Consider the following 21,956-nt stretch of genomic DNA (forward strand, 5'->3'; position numbering starts at 1 on the left):
AATTTACTCTTGGCTGAGTCTCAAGCTGTGGTCGTATAGTCTTTCTCTTTTTCAGTGCCTCCCTTTTCTTTTTACTCAGTGATAGAGTAGATTTGTTATTCAATGAATGAGGTGTTGCACACTGATTTTGTTCAGTATCCCCTTTATCTGGCACCTTGACTTGCAAACTTTGCTCTGTAGTATGTTGCACATCTGTTTGTTGACTGAGCAATGGAGTAGCTTGAAGAGTGGTTGCAGGGGTTTCATAGTCTTGCCTATGGTCAATCAAATTAGATTCCCTCCCCTTGGTACCCCCTTCCTGTAGGTTAGTAGGGATCTCTTGACTTCCCCCTTCCTTACCTCCTTCAACTACTTCAGCAGCATCAGCAGATAAAACATTCAATAAAGTAGTGGGGGAGCCATGGGGGTGTGGGAACATTAAGTCAATACCTGGGTTTGTAGCATTGATTTCATTGGCTTCCACATTGATAATTGAATTAGTAGCATGCCTGGTGATCTCATTACCATGAGTTCCTTGATTCTTTGGATGTTGGGAGGTGGTAGCATCATTTCTATGGGGTTGTCTCTGAACTTCAGAGATAACATTACCTTTTTGAGTACTTTGTGGTCCTGCATTTGAGTTAGTGGGATGATCTTGTGGAACAAGATCAGTATAAGTATTGGAGATAATGGAAATAGCTTTAGGGTTAGAAAACTTACCTGAGCTTGTGTTGTTCTGTTGCACTGGCACATATTTACCTTTGGCTTGTGCTGCTGTGGTTTTGATGCCCTGGTTCTGCTGAACAGTATTGAGTCCTTTATTTTGCTTTCTTTTTTGAATTTGCCAACCATTTTCCTCCCTATTAGCATTGGCATTTTGTGGTTGAGGTGGTATATTAGCTGCTGAATGGTTGTTCTGGACTTGAATCCTGTCAGCTTGTGGATGTTCATGGTCTTTAGACTTGGCTGCTGCAGTTCCTGCTTGAGAATTCTTTTGTCTATTTTCCTCTTCTCTTCTCTTCACAGTACAGGTAGTATGGTTGTGACCCTGGTGCTTGCAGTGCTGGCAATACTCAGGCACTCCTTCATATTGAATAGGTTGCCATCTTCCCTTGCCATTCACATCTTTTTCATAACCCATGCAGACATGTTGGGGTCTTTGCTTGGTAAGGTCAACTTGAACCTTTACCTTAGCCACACTACCTCTGGTTTTCTTGTATGTTGCCAAGTCTAAGAACAACACTTTCCCAACTGGAGAAAACAGAGGTGTGACCACTTCCATACAGTAGCAGTGCCAAGGCAGTTCAGGTATGATTGCCCATACTGGAACCAAAAGAGTTTCCTCTTCTGGTTTAAATGTTGGAGTCCACAGTTGCAATCTCATAAGTTGGCCTTGGATATACATTTTACCTTTTGACCAAACTGTGGAGTGATCAAACTCATTTTCCAAATCAATGTATAAATGTCTAGAGTTGAAATGAGTCAGTTTCACTCCTTCTTTAAGCTCTGTTTGGAGGATAAACTCCTTTCTAATTACTTTCATTCTAGGCATGGTATGTGTAAATTTTCCAACTAGAGTGTATTTACATCTACCTGCTAGGTTAACCATGAAGTCTTCCTCTGTAAACAACACTGCAGGGTATCCTTGTTTGGTTGTGATTTCAGGAGGTGAGATATGTATTGGAGCATTCTAAACATGTTCTTGGGCTCTAAGCCTAGTTGCTAGAGTATGTGTGACCACAGGATTTGGTGGAATGGGATTATTAGGATTGGGATTTCTTATTTGGGTGGTGGTTTTGGTGGCAGGATTATTTCCAATAGCCCAGGCCTGAGGCACCACATGATTAATATGATTAGGGACAGCAAGGCTAGTTCTATTCACATGGGGTCTACTAGGTTCAGTTCTACCAGACTTATTTTTTACAGGTTCAAAGTTGTTAGAAATTATCAAATGTTGGTTATTGGGAATGTAAGGAGTATGTTTGGTTTGTTTATGGGTCTGCTGCTGAACAGTAGCATGGTCTTCTTGGACTTGGCCCTTACTCTTTTGTTTATTTATCTCTGCAACAACTGTTTGAGTACTAGGGGGTTGATCATTTATAACATATTGAACTGGTTGCAGATTCACATTGGGTCCCGCACTCAACTGTGCAGGTTGTTTTTGCACATATCCAGTGGAAGTATTCCCCTGTGCATTGTGTTTATTCACAAGACCAACATATTGAACTGGAGCCTGCATTTCCTCAGAGTTCTTGGACACAGAGAGTTGCATATCAGAAGTTCTAACAGTAGAGACCTTAGCTGGAGGAGCCACTGTAGGACTACTGTTGCATTGCTGATCAACACCTCCTTTTGGGACATGATCATGATCCTCAATGCATTCCAATGTGTGCACTTTACCCCTTTTCTGCTGGTATTGGTCATGAACCAACACACCATCCACAGTTTCAGCTTGAACATACATGTTACAGTGTTCTTCAGCTTGAGGAGTGTCTCGACGACATTTTGAATTTGAGCTTTTTGGCAATGATTCGAGGCACCCTTGATAGCTTGGAAGCTGTATAACACGTTGATGAGCCTTTTGGCATTGGTCGCCAGTCAATTGGATCGCCGGAGCTCCGGCACCACCACAGTCGTCTTGACGACTTTTTGAATTTGAATAATTTGGGGAAGATTCGAAGTTCCCTACCTGGATAGGATGATGCGTACCCCCATTGTGCTTCTTTTGGGGTTGATGTTGTGCCGGAAAGTTCGTCGGAGCTTCGGCGAGAAATGTACTGTCAGTGTTCCTGGAGATATTCGAAGCTTTTGGTGAGGAACTGAGATGGCGCTCATGGGTGGGAAGATGCGCAGCATCTTGTAGAACATATTGGCATTCATCTTGTTCGATTTGGGTCACCGGAGCTCCGGTGCCGCCATCACTATGTTCGCCGGCAATGGTTCCTCCGGCGAAACTTATTCCCAAAGATTCATCTTGGCATGGAGAGCAAACCCCTGCTACTGCGCCATCACGAACATGGCCGGAATCTGCTCGAATTTGGAGGCGCAATTCGTGCGTGTGTGCTGCGATGCTTGAAGAAATCGTCTGCTGAGTGCTGTCAATAGGGGCAATGAAATTCTGAGATTTTTGGACCACATCTAGTCCTTGTGTTGCTAAATTCGATTTTGCATTCCTTTGTACTCGAATCAATCCTGAATTGTGCAATAAAATGATTTTTTGTGCACGGTGCAGTTCTTCCTCAGTAATATGAACATCCATCGCTTTAGGATTTTTCAAATTGGATGAGCTGCAGTTGGAATTTTGGAATGTAGTAACTTGCATTAGATTCGTATCGACAAGATCTTCAATCCTGTCTTTCGAACGAAATTTTTCGATGTTGGGAGGTGGGTCCCACTCCATTTCGAGATTATGACTACAATGCCCTTCCATGAGAGCTTTTTGGTAGATAGATGTTTTAGAGAGAGAAGTAAATCATTGTTTTGAGGGATAGAATCTATATATATGACCTTTATAAAAATGAAAATAAAAAATAAGAAAATCTTGAATATGGTTTATGGTTAGGTGATTTGCTTTATTTTTATTTTGAAGTTTTTACCTCTGTATTATATCTCGCATTCTTTATTTTTTTTTGTGTTTTGTATTTGTTTAACTAGATTTTTTATTTTTGTTAATAATATGATTTTGATTTATGTTGTCGTGGTTCATGGCATAACTCATGACCTCTGTCTTTTTGAAAAAATTCAAAAAAGAGTTGATTGCGACAATTGATGATTTACCAAAAGCTGCAATAAATTTTCAATATCTTACTGGTGAGTAATGTCATTCATAATTTATATTCGATTTGAATTAGTCGTATTGATCGTTGAAATATTCACATGGACCTTACTACAAGTAATTTAATTTTTTTTAGTAATTATACTTAAATTTCATGTCAACAATTAATTTTATATATCTAATTCAAAGACAGTAAGAAAGTAACACACAAAGATGAGAAGACATTCGTTCGGAATAGAATTACATGTAACTATTATATATATATATATATATATATATATATATATATATATTATTATTATTGTTTTTTCAATTATCATGTTAATCTTTTAGTACATTTTTTACCTTAAAAACTTTACGCTATCTTCTTTAAAAAGTTTTATATTTACTAATATAACATGCTCATAATGATCTTTTTAAATATATATTTATTAATTAACGTGATGCATACATACAAAACACATACAGTTAATTAGTGTTATGAAAAATACAAGGAAACTGTTTTAAATATAGATAAAATAGTATCATAATTTTTTATTTGGGTACTGTATATGCGTGATTCTAAACGTTTTAAATATTTTTTTAGTTTAATTAATCTAATCCCTACTATTTTAGTTGGTTGTTGGAGGGTCAAGGAAGAATATAGCGGATCCAGCAAGGTAGTACTTGAATTAAGATAATATCTAATCTTGTGTATTTTTTTGTTAAAGTAGGTTTGAGTGAATATTCTCACCTCCTCCTAGATTCGCCCCCCTGCAAAATCAAATATAAAAAATATTTTTTCTCATATATAGATATATTTGATGATGGATTCTCTGGTAAGAAAGATATTTATTTTTACCATATGTAAGTGATAGTAATTTAAATTACATACTACATTGACGACATGCAAGGTTGTCAATTCTTTAAAAACAGAAGCATGTCTTCCGATTCCTAAAAAATGAGTAGAAATCTATTTTTTTTAGTCTGTTTCAAATAAATAATACCCCATGTTTTTATTTTAATTTGTTTGACCTATTTTTTTTTATTCATTTCAAAAAAGTGTAGTTCTTTCTTTTTTAGCAACTTCTTAATTTCAACTTTCTACATAATTAACATGTTTAATATCACAAGATCATTAAAAGACATTTTGATACATTTACTACATCTTTAATTTAAGAACCTAAGATTCAAAATCTTTTTTTTTTTCTCAAACTCTGTATCAAGCTGAAACGGAGGAATACTTTATAAATATATGTACAAATATTGTGTCGGCAGCAGTCAAATTATTCAAAGCGGGGACTACAACTAAAAACTTTCCAACGAGTAACATTTGCCTGTAGATTTTCACTTTGTTGACAAAAGGTCAAAGTACATATAACATTATTGTTCCACATACATTTATGTATTTTGCTTGCACATATATAGAATGTTTCTTCCAATTTATTTTCCTTTTCTTTACCCTCCCAATTCATGCATAAATTCAACGAAGAGGTTATTCTTTTTTTTTCATTTTAATATGTTTGACATATTTTAATTTAACATGAAGTTTAATAAAGTAAAAAAGATTTAAATTTTGTGATTTTAAATTAAAGATCAAAATATTCTTTAATTTTATCCTCTTAAATATGCCATGTGAAAAGTTAATTTAAAGAGTTGTCAAAAAGAAAAAGAAGACATCTTTCTTAAATAGACAAAAAAGAAGAAGTAGGATAAACAAATTAAAATAAATAGAATAATATTTATTCAAATTATATTTTTTTTTACATATATATGTTTATACTCTATGTTGAAAGTTATGAATTCTCCTTAGCCATAGACTACATGTGTTCGGCTCTTGGTCATATGTATATGAGCAAATTAAGCCATATGTAATGCAGTGTTTTTTCACCAATATGTAATGCAAATGAAAGTCAACCTTTTAACACATTATTTCGATGACCTCTTGCAACTTTAAACGTCAGACTAACAACACAAAGAACTACTAATTGACAGTAAAAAAAATTATCGAGTGTGCAAATAAAGTTCCTTATTAGTAGTTGAAAAGATTATGAAGCTAGTATATTACAAGTTATGAGGATATTTTTAATTAATAGTGTGTGGTCTTTTAAAAAACAGTATAGGTTTAGCTTAAAATGAATAATATTACGTCATGCTAAAAATATCTTGACTGAATTTAACTAACAATTGATATCAACATCATTGGTTTAATGAAAAGAGTATGAACATGTTGAAATAATGGCAGGAGACTCAATTTACCACCCTTACCATAACAAAAATAGCCCGGAGACAATCGTGTACAAGAAGCTAACTTTGGGCTTTAGAGGGTCGTAAATACTCTGACACATAAGTCGCACACATGAACCTCGGAACATGACATGTGAATTGTGATAATGAGGCATGTGAAATTTAATTCGAAAAGAAGACTCGTGAATTAGGATAACTAAATAGAAATAGTTAAACTCTATATTACTAGATAGTTTTAACCAACTACCAAACAAACTCATTCTAAAGAGTATAATAGATGAATTTTCTTCTCTAATTTTAATCACGAAACCCCAACTTCTTTGGCATTTTTCCTTTTTTGAACCAACAACTACGCAGTAGTACAAGGAAAGTGCAGTACTTATTTTCAAGAAAATGACAATGGAATGAGGTCTACCCCAAAAATCAGGGACAAGAATCACGTTGAGAAAAAAAGTTAAAGTTGGCTACTCCTATTCTATTCTACTCACTAGTTTCAATTTGTTTCCCTATACAAAGTTTAAAAAGTAAATAATATTTTTAAATTTCATACACTTAAACTTAAAATACGTTAAATGTATCGGTATATTATCACGTTACAAACTAAAATTGAAAAACTATTAAAAAATAAAAAAGAAACATTCATCAACAAAAACAAAGATTGACATGTGGATCATAGACGGTGAAAAATAAAATTTGGGGATCATAAATATTGTAGCTTCCATTTTCAAACCCAACAAAATTCAAGTAACAAACCGTTACAACTTTAGAATTTTAACACCCCCCACCCCACCCAACCAAACCCCCAACAAGAATTTTTATCTCACTTAAAGGAAAGTGACACACTAGACTACACATCTACATATTCCCCACTAGACTAAAATATAGATCCCAATTCAAGAAACAGAGCAAAACAGAGCACAATTTTCCTTAGAGCTTCTCCTTTTCCTTCACTCCTAAAACCTCTTTAGGAGTGACAGTAGAAGGAGAAAGAAAGAAAGAAAAGAAATTTCCATCATGAAGAGTTGTTGTTTTTTGCACCATTTTTCTGTTCTGCTTTCACTCTCCACTATTTTTTCTTCTGCTATAGCTTTTGATTATGCAGATGCTCTTTCCAAGAGTCTTCTTTACTTTGAAGCGCAAAGGTCCGGTCGATTACCTTATAACCAACGTGTTACTTGGCGTGACCATTCTGGATTAACTGATGGTTTAGAAGAAGGGGTAAGTATAAAGATTTGATTTTTTAATATCAAATTTGGAGAAATTAATGATTTTGGGGTTTGGAATTAACAATGTAGGTGGATTTGGTTGGAGGATACTATGATGCTGGTGACCATGTGAAATTTGGTCTACCAATGGCATTTACAGTGACAATGTTGTCATGGAGTGTGAGTGAATATGGTGAAGAGATTTCTTATGTAGGAGAAATGGAACATGCTTTTGAAGCTATCAAATGGGGTACTGATTATTTCATCAAAGCACACACTAGCCCAAATGTCTTATGGGCTGAGGTAATTCAAGAATTTAGAGCTAATTAAACATATTGTCTCTTTTTGTACAACTAAAAGTTTGTGAACATATAGGTAGGAGATGGAGATACTGATCATTACTGTTGGCAACGTCCAGAGGACATGACAACTTCTCGTCGATCATTCAAGATCGATGAGAATAACCCCGGCTCTGACCTAGCCGGAGAGACGGCCGCCGCGATGGCAGCGGCTTCTATTGTGTTTAGAAAAAATAATCCACATTATTCTCACTTATTATTGCACCATGCCCAACAGGTATGTTATTAGTGATTAATGAATTTAAGTTATATATATTGATCTCGATCGATGGACAATATAATTAATTAATGAACATATGGGTGCAGTTATTTCAGTTTGGTGAAAAGTACAGAGGAAAATATGACAAGAGTGTGGGAGTAGTGAAAAACTATTATGCATCAGTTAGTGGGTACGAAGATGAGTTGTTGTGGGCAGCATTGTGGCTATACAAAGCCACCGACAAAGAAGAATATTTGGAGTATGTAATTAACAAGGCAAATTCATTTGGAGGTATTGGTTGGGCTATTACTGAGTTCAGTTGGGATGTTAAGTTTGCTGGTCTACAAATTATTGCTTCTAAGGTAACCGACACTAACTGTTCACATCTAACCTTTTGTTTTTCATCCTCAAATTTTTTAAAAATATTATTGCATTCTTGTCAAGTTTTGATGAAATATTGTGAATAGTGTTTCTTAACTCTTTGCACTAGATTTCATTTTCAAATGTTTTCAATTTCAATATTATAAAACGTGTATCTATAAGAAAACAAAAAAGTGAATATATAAACTTTTTAAAGTAAAGACTCATTGTGTCAAATCTCCTGTGGTTGCTTTTTGTTAAGAGTCAAATGTGGAATAATACTTTTACTTCTGGGTGGGATAGATGTGCTTTTTTACTTTTATGGAATGAGTAAATAAAGTTGATAGAGAGCTAGCTATGTGAAGTGAGCGCAAATTAAGGTGTCTTAATAAATGAAGGACTAAATATGTGGTGAATAAAGGGACATAGATAGGGAGGGGCCTTGGAGAACAATGTCACATGCATATTCATTCCTTTACATTAGTCATTTAATGTGGGGATCTTCAATTCACATGGTTAAGGCAAAGCACAAAAAAAAAAGAAGAGAAAAAAAGGTTAGTTATGTGGATAAATTACCTCCCATCTATTTTAGCAACTCCACAGTCCACACACTAATTTAATTTCTTTAGCTGATTTGGGCGGAACAATAGTGAAGCTCAGGTGGTAATGCAAATGTGTGCCGAGTGTAGTAAGACCTTCGGACATGCTCTTTGTACAGCGAGCAAAGAGCTAGTGTTAGAAGACACTAATTCTTGCATATGTGGATATAAATTAGTTTTAAAAATATTATTGCATAGTGTTATAATTTTTTTTTCTTGCATATGATATGCTGTAATATTTGTGGTGAAAACACTGCTGGTGATTCTGATTTGAGTTCCTACAACATTGAATTTCCATCTACCCAACTTGAAAATTTTGAAAAATTATAAGCAGATTTGCCCCACTCTGTCTCCATTTCATGAAGTTTCCTACTACTAAATATTGCATATATCTTTATTTGATGTAAAAATATCAAAGCACAAAGTGTTTTTGTACATTATTAAATTCAAAAAATTCAATAGAACACCCTTTTTTAGCATGATAAAAATCCCCATATCTTATTATGGACATATCTAATAAGTTGATTTGACAAACCACTGACTATCAGCACATGACCCATACCCAAAAAAAAAAGAGGAGAAAAATATATCTATCTAATTTTTTCTTCTTTTTGGTCACTTATAAGGATCGTGAGTTTTAATTTATTTGAGACTGAGACGTAATTATATATAATTGTTAATGCAGTTACTGGAGGAGAAAAAGCACAAGAAACACAGCCACATACAACAACAATATCGTTCAAAAGCTGAACACTACATATGTTCATGTCTCAACAAAAACAACGGCAGCACTAACGTCGATCGCACCCCAGGCGGACTACTATACGTTCGTCAATGGAACAACATGCAATACGTATCGTCCGCCGCTTTCCTACTCACATTCTACTCAGATTTCCTTAAAAAATCCAACCAAAAAATCACCTGTCATGGAGGAATAGTTGATCATGAAGAACTATTCAATTTTGCCAAATCCCAAGTGGACTACATATTGGGCTCAAATCCAAAAAACATGAGCTATCTTGTGGGCTTTGGCCCAAACTATCCAAAAAGGGTACACCACAGAGGGGCCTCAATTGTGTCTTATAGAGAGAACAAAGGGTTTATTGGATGTACACAAGGGTATGATTATTGGTACAGCAGAAATGGGCCCAACCCAAATGTTTTAATTGGGGCAATTGTTGGTGGGCCTGATAATCAAGATGAATTTAATGATGATAGAGCAAATTATGTGCAAACAGAGGCTTGTACATATAATACAGCACCTCTAGTTGGAATTTTCGCCAAGTTGAATTTCTTGAGTAGTAATAATCCACCATTAATTTCATCTTTCTAAACAAAAAAAAAAAGTATTACACAAAATATTATTTTCATAATATATGTTTACTTTTTTTTTTTATAATTATTTGTGTTTCTCTCTTTTTTTTTTTTTTTTTTAGTTTTGTTATGGTGGCTAAATTTGGCAACAGCTCCATGACATGAAACCTTGTGTAATGTAACCCCAATTGTGCATATTTTGATAATGCAAGAAATCGACTTATGTATTAAATCTATGCATTTTCTTCGTCTTGTTTATTACAATATGGATATACATTATATACATGGGTAAAGACTATTTTTATTCTATTTGTGAATTTTATGATGTGCTATATAGCAAATTAGTTACTATCATTTAAGCTTATCAAAAGATTTACCTTTAATTGTCAAATAAGCGATTTATGACTTGTGTAAATAGTTTTTTTTTTTAATAGTTCCCGTGCACAAAACTTAAATTTCATCAATATTATTGTTAAAGGGATAATGTTATGCCTTGTATATGAGACAAGGGTGTCAAATATTATGCTTTGTATGAGACTAAGTTTTAATTTCTCTGTTTTTCTTTTATAATTTATTTTAGTAAAATATTTTTTAATATTGAACATGTGATCTAAAATAATTTTTGAACTCCGTTTTCCACTACACTAAAATCATTTCTTAAGTCGAGAGTCATAAATAAATTCAAGATTTAAACATTATGAATTTGAGATCGAAATCTATCACAATCATTAGGTTTGTTGAGTTCGTAAACTTTATTTTGTACTTATTTATAGTGATTTTTATAGTACATATATATATGATTTGAGCCAAAGTTCTTTGGTTTGGATGGATACGTAACTTATGAACTACATCTACCTCCGGAAAAGATTTAACAATCTATACATGACTAAGGATCCATTTGATCATAGAAATGATTCACTTTTTTCTAAAAAACGTGTTTGGCTATGGAAATTTTAAATAAAATTTGAAGTTGTATTTCAAATTTGGAAAATGACTTATAAGTTATAACCTGTTTTTGTCATATTTAAGCATAAACATTATTCAAATATTTTTTACAAAAAATATAATCAAACACAACTTCATCTTCAATTTTAGCTCTACAAATTCTAAATAAAGTGATTTTCTTTATAAATCTATGGCCAAACGTCTACTATTTTTTTTTGTTTTACCCTATTTATACAATATAGTTTCTCGATAAGAGGATTCAATTTGAATTCATCACTCTATTGACAAATAAAAAAATCTCACATGGATCGATGATTAATGAGATGACAATCTTTTTTATAAGGATTAGACAATTCTCCTTCCTTTGAATTAAGTTTTAATGTGTGAGTTAGACTGATCAAGATCTAATTTTTACACCCTCGCTTGTACGTAGCTCCGTCCCACCGCTTGATCATAAATCAAGAAGAGAATTTTTTTTTGTTTGAGAATATTGGATAAAGTTGAGGCATACATAAGCATGTGGATAAACTTCCGTAAAATCCACACAAAGCAATCAAATGATTAGACTATAATTTTGTGGGAAATATTGTAGTAGGATTCAGCGTATGGGTATCCCTGCCAAAAGCACCCAACAACAGGGGCGGATTTATGTACAAGTTTGGGGTGCTGTGGCACCCGAAACTCGGTATATATAAGTATAAATATATATAAATTGTATAAATATATCACATGCTATCCAAAGAAATAATTGGTTTTGTAGGTCCATTGGTAAATAGTCAAATTATATCTGCTATGGTCATGGGTTCGAATTTATTCTTAGGGATATTGTTTTTATGAAAAATAGTTAACAAGGCTTTCAAGGCATGATAATTTCATTGATGAAGCTTGAACATAAGCAGCAGAAGAAAAAGATACAGAGAAGAATAGAGAGAATCAGAGAAGAGGAAATTATAACTGACTGCTAACAACCCGTAACTAACTCTTAACCATGGTAGCTTGCTAACTCTATGCTATGGTTAATACTCCCCCTCAAGCTCATGGTTTGAATATATTCAATAACTCCAAGATTGTTCAGCAACTGTTGATGTTGAGCTTTCCAAAGGCTTTTATAAGCAGGTCAGCTAGTTGGTCCTTTATGTTTATAAACTCAGGTTTCAACATTCCTTGGCATATTCTTTCCCTTACAAAATGACAATTTATGTCAATATGTTTGGTCCTTTCATGAAAAATGGGATTTGCAGCAATTTGGATTGCAGCCTTGCTGTCACAAATCATACTAATTGGTAATTCAATTTGAACTCCCAGTTCTTTGAACAGACTAACTAGCCAAGTGATCTTAGCTGTACAATTGGCCATGCTTCTGAACTCAACTTCTGCTGAGCTTTTCGACACTCTCTCTTGCTTCTTTGACTTCCAAGAGATTAGTGCTCCACTAAAATTCACTAGATATCCAGTGACAAATCTCCTTATTTCTAGACAAGTTTCTCAGTCTGAGTCATAGTAGGCAGTAAGTGTATTTGTGTCTTTAGATTGCATCAACAAAGCAAACCAAGGCCTGAAGCCTCCTTTAGGAGTCTGACTACTCTAAGTGTTGCTTCTATGTGTGATTCTTTAGGATAATGAATGTATTGGCTCAGTACTTGCACTAAGAAGGCTATATCAAGTCTGATCATAGTGAGATATAGGAGCCTTCCCACCAGTCTTTGGTACCTTTCAGGGTCCTGCAGTATTTGATCCTCAATCCCATTTTCATGTGGAATGCACTCATCATACTTTACTGAGGTTAATTTCTGATTCTACTCTAGTGGAGTTCCTGCATGCTTAGCTCCCCTTAGACCACACTCAACAATCAGTTACAAGGTATACTTCCTCTAAGACATATGAATTTCTTGATTGGACCTAGCTAGCACATTCAATACCTAGAAAGAACTTGAGTTAACCTAGATCTTTCATTTTGAATTACTTTTGTAGGTCCCTTTGAGTATCATCTACAAGACTTATATTGTTATCAGTGACCAATAAGTCATCCACATAGACTAGCACAATGATTATATCACTATCAGCTTGCCTAGTGAACAATGAGTAGTCATGATGATTTTGATGAAATCCCAACTTGAGCAAGACTCAGTTAACCTCAAGTTCCACTGCCTAGGAGCTTGTTTGAGTTCATACAATGATTTATGGAATTTGAGTGAATCAAGTAAACAACTAGCCAAGGCTATTGGTGTTGTCAAAACATGATCATAAAACTTATTTAGTTGACTAATGTGAATATTGGAACAACACTACTCTTCAAAGTGTATGTCGTGCGGCATCCACAACCTCAAAATTCTGCATTCGCCTCTGATCAGAACAATAACATTTGGAAAGGAACAAGAGACCAATAGCTTTCATCATACTATTTGTCCACGTCCATGAATGCAGCATAAGTCTCTGATGTGTCCTTCTTCGATTTTTTGGACCTTTTTTTTGGCATAATACATAAATGTGCCCTTTAACTTGGCCTCAACAGACATCTATGCTCTCCAACTTTGGGTGTGCATAAGTAGATACTTAAACTATTCAAAAGTTGAATAAGAGCCCGTTTGGATGGGCTTAAAAAAGTAATTTTTATGTATGAAGTGCTTTTAGAATTTTAAAGTGCTGAAAGTTATTTTTATAAATAAGCAGTTGAGTGTTTGGATAAAAGTGCTTAAATGAGGAAAATTATGTGAATTTTAGGGTTAAAAGAATAAAAAGGGTAGTTTGGGAATTTAGTTAAAATATAAGGGATATAAAAATAATTTTCATGGTCAAAGAAAATGACTTTAAGCACTTAGAAAAAAAAAGTTAGGAATCCTAACTTTTCATTTTTGACTGACTTTAAGAATTTTCTGCCTTAAAGTTAGCATTAGGCAAACACGTCCAAAAGCTGAAAAGGGGATTTAAGTTGATTTTGACCAACTTAAAGTCAATCCAAACGGGCTCTAAGTAAACACATGCATCCTATGTGGCGTTCTGCATAACAGTTTTGAATCCTACAAGGCATCCTATCACATAAAACACATGTGTCTACTTGTTTATGCTTTTTTTTTTAATAATGCCAAGTTAAAAAGTACATTTATATATAATATATTTTTTTTAATAATGAAATTCACTTCTTGGGAGGTGCCTTTTTGTGTGGTTCAAAATGACTAATGAACTTTTGACTATATAATTTTAGTTCAATTTGGACCTTCAAAATAAAAGGATGTCTTCGTATGCCGCCTTCTCGCACAAGATATGCACGTCTCTGCGAAGAAAGTCTTAGGTGATAAATTTATGAGAAAATTATATATTTATGAGAAAATTATATGATGAAATTGTTAACTACACATTTAAACTATAAGGTAAGGTCTTACTATCCTAATTTTTTTTTCCATATTATTATTTTCTTTGTCAGAAATAAATTTAAGATTTCTAGAATATGAGTGGATTATTAAAGAAAGGGGGAAAATGCACTAAGTGGGAATAGATTCTTGTTCCTTTTGGTAAACAACTAAGCTTTTAACCAAATGCACCATTAAGCCTTTTCATAGCACAGTGCTAGCAGATAATATCAGATCAATTCTAGAAAATATATTTTCTATTACAGGTAAGCATTTTTGTGGTATAATAGTTAATAAATCTGTTATTTTTGAAATAATTTAAACTTAATGTTGTTACTTATTAAAACAATCCTTAATTATAGATCTACAGCGTAAAAATCTAAATAAAAAAAAAACATTTAGAAGCCAATTGGTTTTGGGAATTTTTAAATAGCAAATCAAACATAGCTGCCAAACGATATCTAAGAGTTCGTAACCGATCCTCATTAGCCACAACTTCCAACAATTTCGAATGGGACGTCGTCTAAGAATAATGATTGAACTTGTCTAATCAAAATATACTACAATTCTAGATGTTATTCAATTAATTTCACAAGTAATTATATGGATGCAAAAGGAAATGACAATCTGGAAGCACAGCTGTTGATGCAAAAATTGAGAGTAAATTCCGCCGGTACTATCATTCAATTTTAAATGTATATATATTACATAAAACTCATCCTTTTTTATCTAATGCAAAACGTACCTGTGCATCAGATATAAGATGTGATCAAAACTAAAGATAGAAATTTAATAATTCAGATGTGCATTCAAATTCAAATGTTTTAATCTTAATAAAAAACAAATTGGCCCTTTGTAAACTTACTCGACGTGAAATTAATCGAACAAATAAATTTTGAATATCGAATGGTTAAATCTAGATTTTTTTTAGCTCTTTTCATGCATTTTACACCCCTAAAGTATGTAAAAAAAATTTAAATTGCACCCTTTCCTCTTATTTGTTACTATTTAGTCCCTAATGTATTTCTTTTCTTCACGAAATCAGATGAGTGATCATTTTGTAAAGGGTAAATGAGGTATATTCAACAATACAATGAGAATATGTGAAAGGAAATAGAGCATGGCCAACATACTTGCAAAGGAAAGACAATGACACCAACACTCTTACTTTGAAGACGGAAAGCAAATAAAGTTGGAACTCTTTTTGTTAAGCCTTTAAGGCTATTATGTATTTCGGATAATTCTACTAATTTTGATTTATGAACTACTGATATTGCTAGCAGTTATACTGGCCAGCCCTTATGTATTGATGCATAATATATATAATATCGTCTTATAATTACCAACAACAAAAAAAGAAGGCCAACAAGCAAGTTGTAGCCTTGTAGGCTTAACATGGCTCAATACTTTGTTTTCCTTGTATATCGACGATAAATTTCATGATGTTGAGTAATAAATTTATTCCAAGTTGGCGACCGAATTTTCATAATGGGATTTATCGTACAAAATTTGATTTATCGTGACAACTTTGAAAATACCAAATGCCCATCCCAGCTAGCACTATACCGGCTAAAACTTTACGTAAACGGTAAACCTCAATATTGTTAGAACTCTTCAATTGCTCCAGTTTATATTCAAGGTTAATGTTCTTAACTATTTATAGTTCACAATAAATATGAGAGTGAACGAAACCAATAAAATTACCTTAAAAAAATGTCTAGATATTCTAGAGCAGAAGATAAAGTTACTAGAATATATATTCTTGTAGATGTATCTAAGAAATGTGTAGATATTCTAGAGAGTTAGATATTTGTAGTAAGTCATAGAATAGTACAGAACTTATAATATCTAGAACCATCCCACACAAGTATAAAAAGGGATGACATTAGGCATTTGTAATCAACCCTAAACAAACAAAAATAAAAGAGTTTTCTTTCATAATAAAGTTCTCTTACCAAAATACACATTTTCCTTTCTAGTTTCCTCTTCTTTAGTTGAATCTTCCGATTTTAGTTAACGATCTTGAGCTAGCAGAAGGTCTTCCCAACTATACTTTTCTTCTGCCGTTCTCTACATTACTTCCCTGCAAAATCTTGATTACTCCCTCCATTCAGTGGCGGAGCCAAAATTTCGATTAAGGAGTATCAAAATATAAAGAAGCTAAATGGCGTAGAAGTCAAGGAGTGTCAATATATATATACATAAAAAATATTTTTATCTAGCTACACATTGTAATTTCACGATGAAGAGGTGTCGGTCGACACCTCTCAAGTGTATGTGTCTTCGCCACTGCCTCCGTTCACTTTTACTTGTTCACTTTGAGCTTTGCACTCCTTTTTAAAAACAATACTTAATATCATATATGAGTATTTTACCACAATATTCATATTAATTGTAAATAATCTTAGGTCTTTAGAAATGATTTGAAGAATGAGTAATTAATGTTGAAGGTAAAATAGGAAAAAATAATTGTTTTAATTTGTTGATATGTTAAGAGTGAAAAATCTATTTTTGAAATAGTGGACAAGTAAAAATGAACAGAGAATAATTGTTTTGTAAATTCTCTCATAGTTATCGACTCATTAAACAACTTGCATCTTACACTGCTTATTAAGAAAATTAAAATACACATAACGCCAACTCCAGCCCTGGCCCTAGGTAATCTCAATAGCTCAGTTAATTAACTGTTTAAACTTTTATCTTATTGCTAAGAGATTTGATTTCTCATCCCGTAATCCTCTTCCCAGCCCTATGTAATAATTTTATTTTTTCTTAAAAATAAAAAAGCGGCCCCATCCATGGTATATATAATTGCATTAAACATTTCAAACTTCAGTATTATTAGCGTATTTAAGCTTCTTGACATAATATTCATACTCATTGTATCAATTGGGGGTAGAGAACAGAGAATTGGGATAAGGACGATGCTTGGGCGGCCTGGGTAGGATTATGAGAGAAATAAGCAATAATATAATATGGCCAAATAAGTACTAGTCAATACACATGATGGCGGACCAAACAAATTAAATCAGAAAACGAATAATCATCCATAGTACCAAAACAAAATCAACACTAACATTTATTGATTTGTTTAAAGTTTAAACGTACTGAAGTTTTTCCCGATATGGTGCAAAAGTTAGATTACTCAATAATTTGTCACCCTTTTTCAAGAGTTCACGGAGGAAACAGCAAAATGCTTGAATCTTACTATACACGGTAGACAGTTTAATTTCTTCCAATTATAACACGAGAAATGACAACATTAAAGACTATTGATTGAACAAAGATTATACGTTAAGAAACTAAAAATAAGTTTTTTCTGTTACTGGTATTTAACATGATATTTTTACCTCAACCTAAACATGAATTGGGAGAAATAGTTTTCTGTGCATTACAAACTTTTTTTTTTTAATTTTACGTACTTATTACGAGAAATCTTCATTTTAACACGGCAAGAGATCTCATTTCGTCGGTTGAATCCAGTTAAAAACTCTTTATGTTTCTCCTTCTCTCTAGCCTATGTCAATTCACTATCAAAGTTCAAAATGAGAATAACTGTGACAACTGGTCCCATTGTAAAGAGATAAGAACAATCACGTTCATTCAAAGATATGTCAATTTCCAATCTAATGGCTCAATAGATTGTAAACCTTTTCGACCACAAAATGATACTTCCAAATACAAACAAACTTGCTGCAATCAGCCAGTAACTTCCAACTTTAGAACACATTGTAGCAGAGCTGCTACAGTCTACCTTTCTATCTTTTGGCCTAATCATTTGTTCTCATATTTTTCTTTAAACTAGAAAGTTTAGATTCCAAAACAGCCCATTTCCCCTCCTTTTCTGTGAAGGCCCTCTTACAGCAATGGTAATTAGACTCACCTATTCTCTTCTTAATTATGTCTATGCTTACATATCTCATCAGCTTCATTTTGCTCCGTAACTTGATATTTTGTTGTCATTTCATTTTTTTTTGCTTGCAAAACTTACCCGAATAACTTCATTTTTTGAGTTGAGGGTGTATCGGAAGCAACCTCTCTACCCCACAAGGTAGGGATACGGTCTATGTACAATCTTACCCTCTCCGGACCACATTTATGGAATTACACTGGGTATATTGTTGTCGTTGTTGCTTACATATCTCATCAAAGATTTCATTCAATCATGCACAGGTTTTGGTTGATAACCATGCTGGCAAAGATGGTGCAGAAGATGGTAATCTGGTTGATTTTCGAGGAAATCCGGTTGATAAGTCTAGGACAGGGGGATGGCTAGCTGCAGGACTTATCCTAGGTGCTCTCCCTAACATAAAACTTTGACTAATATCTTGAGTGTCACAAATCATGTTTTTGCAGTCACCTAACTGAAGTTTTTATTCTAGGAACTGAGCTATCAGAAAGGGTATGTGTCATGGGGATATCGATGAATTTAGTCACATACTTGGTTGGAGATTTACATCTTCCATCATCCAAATCTGCCAACATTGTCACCAATTTCATGGGGACACTTAATCTTCTTGGACTTCTAGGTGGTTTCTTGGCAGATGCTAAACTTGGACGTTATCTGACTGTTGCAATCTTTGCTTCAATTGCTGCTGTGGTAAGATTCTTGAACAAATTAAAGATGAGAACTTGCGTCCTATATCAACAAGGAAAATCTGAAATGGCAAAAAGGGTGTTCATACTAATAGACAACATGTAGCCTAGCATTAGATTCAGTATAAGAAAATGACCCGGAAAGGAAATAAGACTTGTGCACAATTCTAGCCTACATGTCTGGTTTTCCAACTGGTAAAAGATTTGCTATTCGCTTAAATAATTACATGTAAATCTTGTTTCTTTTGGAACTTCTTCTACATGTTATTGTACGTTAAAGGGGTAATAAAATACCCTTTTAAGACGAGAACTTCCATACTATGTATCTTGTGTCTAATCAGGGGGTTACACTGTTGACACTGGCGACATCCATTCCAAGCATGAAGCCCCCTGAATGTAACCCAAGAAAAGGTGATCATTGCATTGAAGCCAGCGGCCAACAACTTGCTCTTCTCTTTACGGCACTATACATCCTAGCTCTTGGTGGTGGTGGAATCAAGTCAAATGTCTCCGGGTTTGGTTCAGACCAATTTGACCCATCAGATCCTAAGGAAAACAAGTCCATGATATACTTCTTCAACAGGTTCTATTTCTGCATAAGCCTTGGTTCTCTGTTTGCAGTGACTGTGTTGGTGTATTTACAAGACAATGTAGGAAGAGGATGGGGATATGGGATATCAGTAGGCACGATGGTCCTGGGAGTCGCTGTATTGATCGGTGGAACGACATTGTATAGATTCAAGAAGCCTCAAGGAAGTCCTTTGACTATCATATGGAGGGTTCTACTTTTAGCTTGGAGGAAGAGAAAGCTTTCCTACCCTTCTGATCCTGGCTTCTTGAATGAATATCACAATGCAAAAGTCCCACATACACATATGTTGAGGTAGGCTTATCTAACTAACTGAAGTTACCTTAATAAGACTATTATCTACTATCAATGTAAAACACCGATAAGCATAGTAGATCATGGACTAGACCATTCCAACATAGGATGGCAACCCGTTATCGCTAGGCAGACCTAATCATACCAAACAGAATGCACAAAATGAGCAATAGAAATCACAAGTATGGAATCTTCAACCAACATATATTCACAGGTAATTGCATCATAATGTAGTCGCTGAAATTTTAACATATATGGACAGGATTGACCTGAATGTAGTAGTTATAGGACAAATTAAGAAATCATCAAATGAAACTAGAAGTAAAAAACAATTACTTGATTTAAATAGAAGCTAACCAGTACTTGTTTTCAAATAGGTGTCTTGACAAGGCAGCCATTCTTAATGACTCTGCAGCTGCAAATGAAGATAGCAAGAACCGTTGGATAGTTTCGACAGTTACAGAAGTCGAAGAAGTGAAAATGGTGCTTAAATTGATTCCAATATGGTCCACATGCATACTTTTTTGGACAGTATACTCTCAAATGAATACCTTCACCATTGAACAAGCTACCTTCATGAACCGGAATGTTGGCAACTTTGCCGTCCCTGCAGGCTCCTTATCCGTGTTTCTCTTTATTAGCATACTTCTCTTTACTTCCATAAATGAAAGAGTCACTGTACGTATTGCCAGAAAAATCACTCACAACAGCCAAGGAATCACAAGCCTTCAAAGAGTTGGAATTGGACTACTACTCTCTATTGTTGGTATGGTAGCTTCAGCTTTGGTAGAAAAACGACGGAGGGAACATGCCATCCACCACAACTTCAATATAAGTGCGTTTTGGTTAGTCCCTCAATTTTTCATTGTAGGTGCCGGGGAAGCTTTTGCCTATGTAGGTCAGCTAGAATTTTTCATCAGGGAGGCACCAGAAGGGATGAAATCTATGAGCACAGGCCTATTTCTCAGCACACTCTCAATGGGATATTTCGTGAGTAGCTTGCTAGTGTCCCTTGTACAGAAAGCAACAAAAGGACGATGGCTTAAAAGCAATTTAAACAAAGGAAAGCTGGATTACTTCTACTGGATGCTAGCGGTGCTTGGAGTAATTAATTTCTTGATTTTCATTGCTTTTTCAATGAAACACCAATACAAGGTGCAGAACGTTAGCAGTATTGAGGATTCTGCAGAAGAGCTCGGGAGTTGGAAGAATTTGCCCCTCAACAACAAGGAAAAGAAACTCGAAGCAGACGAGAAGGAGGAAGCTTAAATACTCTGTTAAGATAATCAAATACAAGTTAAGTACTTCATTAAGATGGCGTACCACAGCATATAAGCTTTTAACGAATCATTCATTTCCAGAGTTTGTTCTATAGGACTGTATTCAATTATCAAAGACATCAATACAAATTTGCAACAAGTCTTGAGTTCTGTTTAGATTAAAACATTCTTTTTTCCCCCTGATACATTGGATGTTCTAAGGACATAAAGAGTGCAGAAATATGATCAATTCAGAAAGAGCAATGTGATATTGACACTTCAAAGCATGCTGAAGGTAGAACCTGGTCGTATTTAAAAATGACAGGATAGTACATTTGAAAGTTTTTTCTATAATCAGTTTATATATTTAAAAGTTTAGATCACTTGAACTTTCTTTGTCACTTGGAAAGCGAAAATTGACAGCAATTATGGGATTTAGAAATAAAAGGAGACAGAGACATTGTACTGGGTGATTTGGCGCACTCCCATAGTCTTCGGGACTTTGGGTACTGCAGGTATTTTAGGATTGAGGAGGTTAGGCGTGCTATTAGCAGAATGAAGAGAGGGAGAGCGACCGGGCCCAATGAGATTTCGGTGGAATTTTGGAAGAGCACTGATGTCACGCTCCGGGAGGGTACCCTAGACGTGACCGGCACTCGAAAACCATTTCTGGCCTTCAAGCGAACCACCTGGTCCAGTCACACTTTCATTCAATCACATTCACTCAGTGGAGGACTCAATCATAAGCACACTATTCATATTATGGGGGCCGAAGGACAAACACTATCAACTCAACAAAACAAGTATAATAAAACTATTCAATATAACAGTCCAACCTTCCCACACTCTGGTCTATGAAGCCTCTATCAAAATCTAGGAGGTGCCAATGACAAGCCCATGGCTACCAACA

At 34.5% G+C, this 21,956-nt stretch overlaps 2 protein-coding genes across 2 annotated transcripts; both read left to right on the top strand.

The window, feature by feature from the left end:
• The first annotated feature begins 6,794 nt into the window (after positions 1-6,794).
• LOC129893226 (endoglucanase 11) lies at positions 6,795-10,094 on the top strand. Its single transcript, XM_055968727.1, has 5 exons — positions 6,795-7,198; positions 7,276-7,488; positions 7,561-7,761; positions 7,851-8,105; positions 9,388-10,094. Exons 1-5 carry the CDS (start codon positions 6,995-6,997, stop codon positions 10,033-10,035), a joined length of 1,521 nt encoding a protein of 506 aa, XP_055824702.1. The 5' UTR covers positions 6,795-6,994; the 3' UTR covers positions 10,036-10,094.
• A 7,933-nt stretch (positions 10,095-18,027) lies between these two features.
• On the top strand, positions 18,028-21,206 carry LOC129891918 (protein NRT1/ PTR FAMILY 6.4-like). The gene is made up of 5 exons (XM_055967401.1): positions 18,028-18,177; positions 18,482-18,602; positions 18,691-18,908; positions 19,246-19,787; positions 20,165-21,206. The coding sequence occupies exons 1-5, from the start codon at positions 18,175-18,177 to the stop codon at positions 21,054-21,056; spliced, it is 1,776 nt and encodes a 591-aa protein (XP_055823376.1). The 5' UTR covers positions 18,028-18,174; the 3' UTR covers positions 21,057-21,206.
• Positions 21,207-21,956: the final 750 nt, after the last annotated feature.

This window comes from Solanum dulcamara, chromosome 6 (genome assembly GCF_947179165.1).
Source record: "Solanum dulcamara chromosome 6, daSolDulc1.2, whole genome shotgun sequence".
In the NCBI taxonomy this organism is placed as follows: domain Eukaryota; kingdom Viridiplantae; phylum Streptophyta; class Magnoliopsida; order Solanales; family Solanaceae; genus Solanum; species Solanum dulcamara.

What these genes read in the sequence shown, in the direction of transcription:
- LOC129893226 (XM_055968727.1), top strand. Translation starts at nt 6,995, where the DNA reads ATGAAGAGTTGTTGTTTTTTGCACCATTTTTCTGTTCTGCTTTCACTC. An exon ending in TATTGCACCATGCCCAACAG is followed by an intron (nt 7,762 to 7,850) that starts GTATGTTATTAG and finishes ATATGGGTGCAG; the next exon opens with TTATTTCAGTTTGGTGAAAA. An exon ending in TACAAATTATTGCTTCTAAG is followed by an intron (nt 8,106 to 9,387) that starts GTAACCGACACT and finishes TTGTTAATGCAG; the next exon opens with TTACTGGAGGAGAAAAAGCA.
- LOC129891918 (XM_055967401.1), top strand. An exon ending in TTGCTTCAATTGCTGCTGTG is followed by an intron (nt 18,909 to 19,245) that starts GTAAGATTCTTG and finishes GTGTCTAATCAG; the next exon opens with GGGGTTACACTGTTGACACT. An exon ending in CCACATACACATATGTTGAG is followed by an intron (nt 19,788 to 20,164) that starts GTAGGCTTATCT and finishes GTTTTCAAATAG; the next exon opens with GTGTCTTGACAAGGCAGCCA.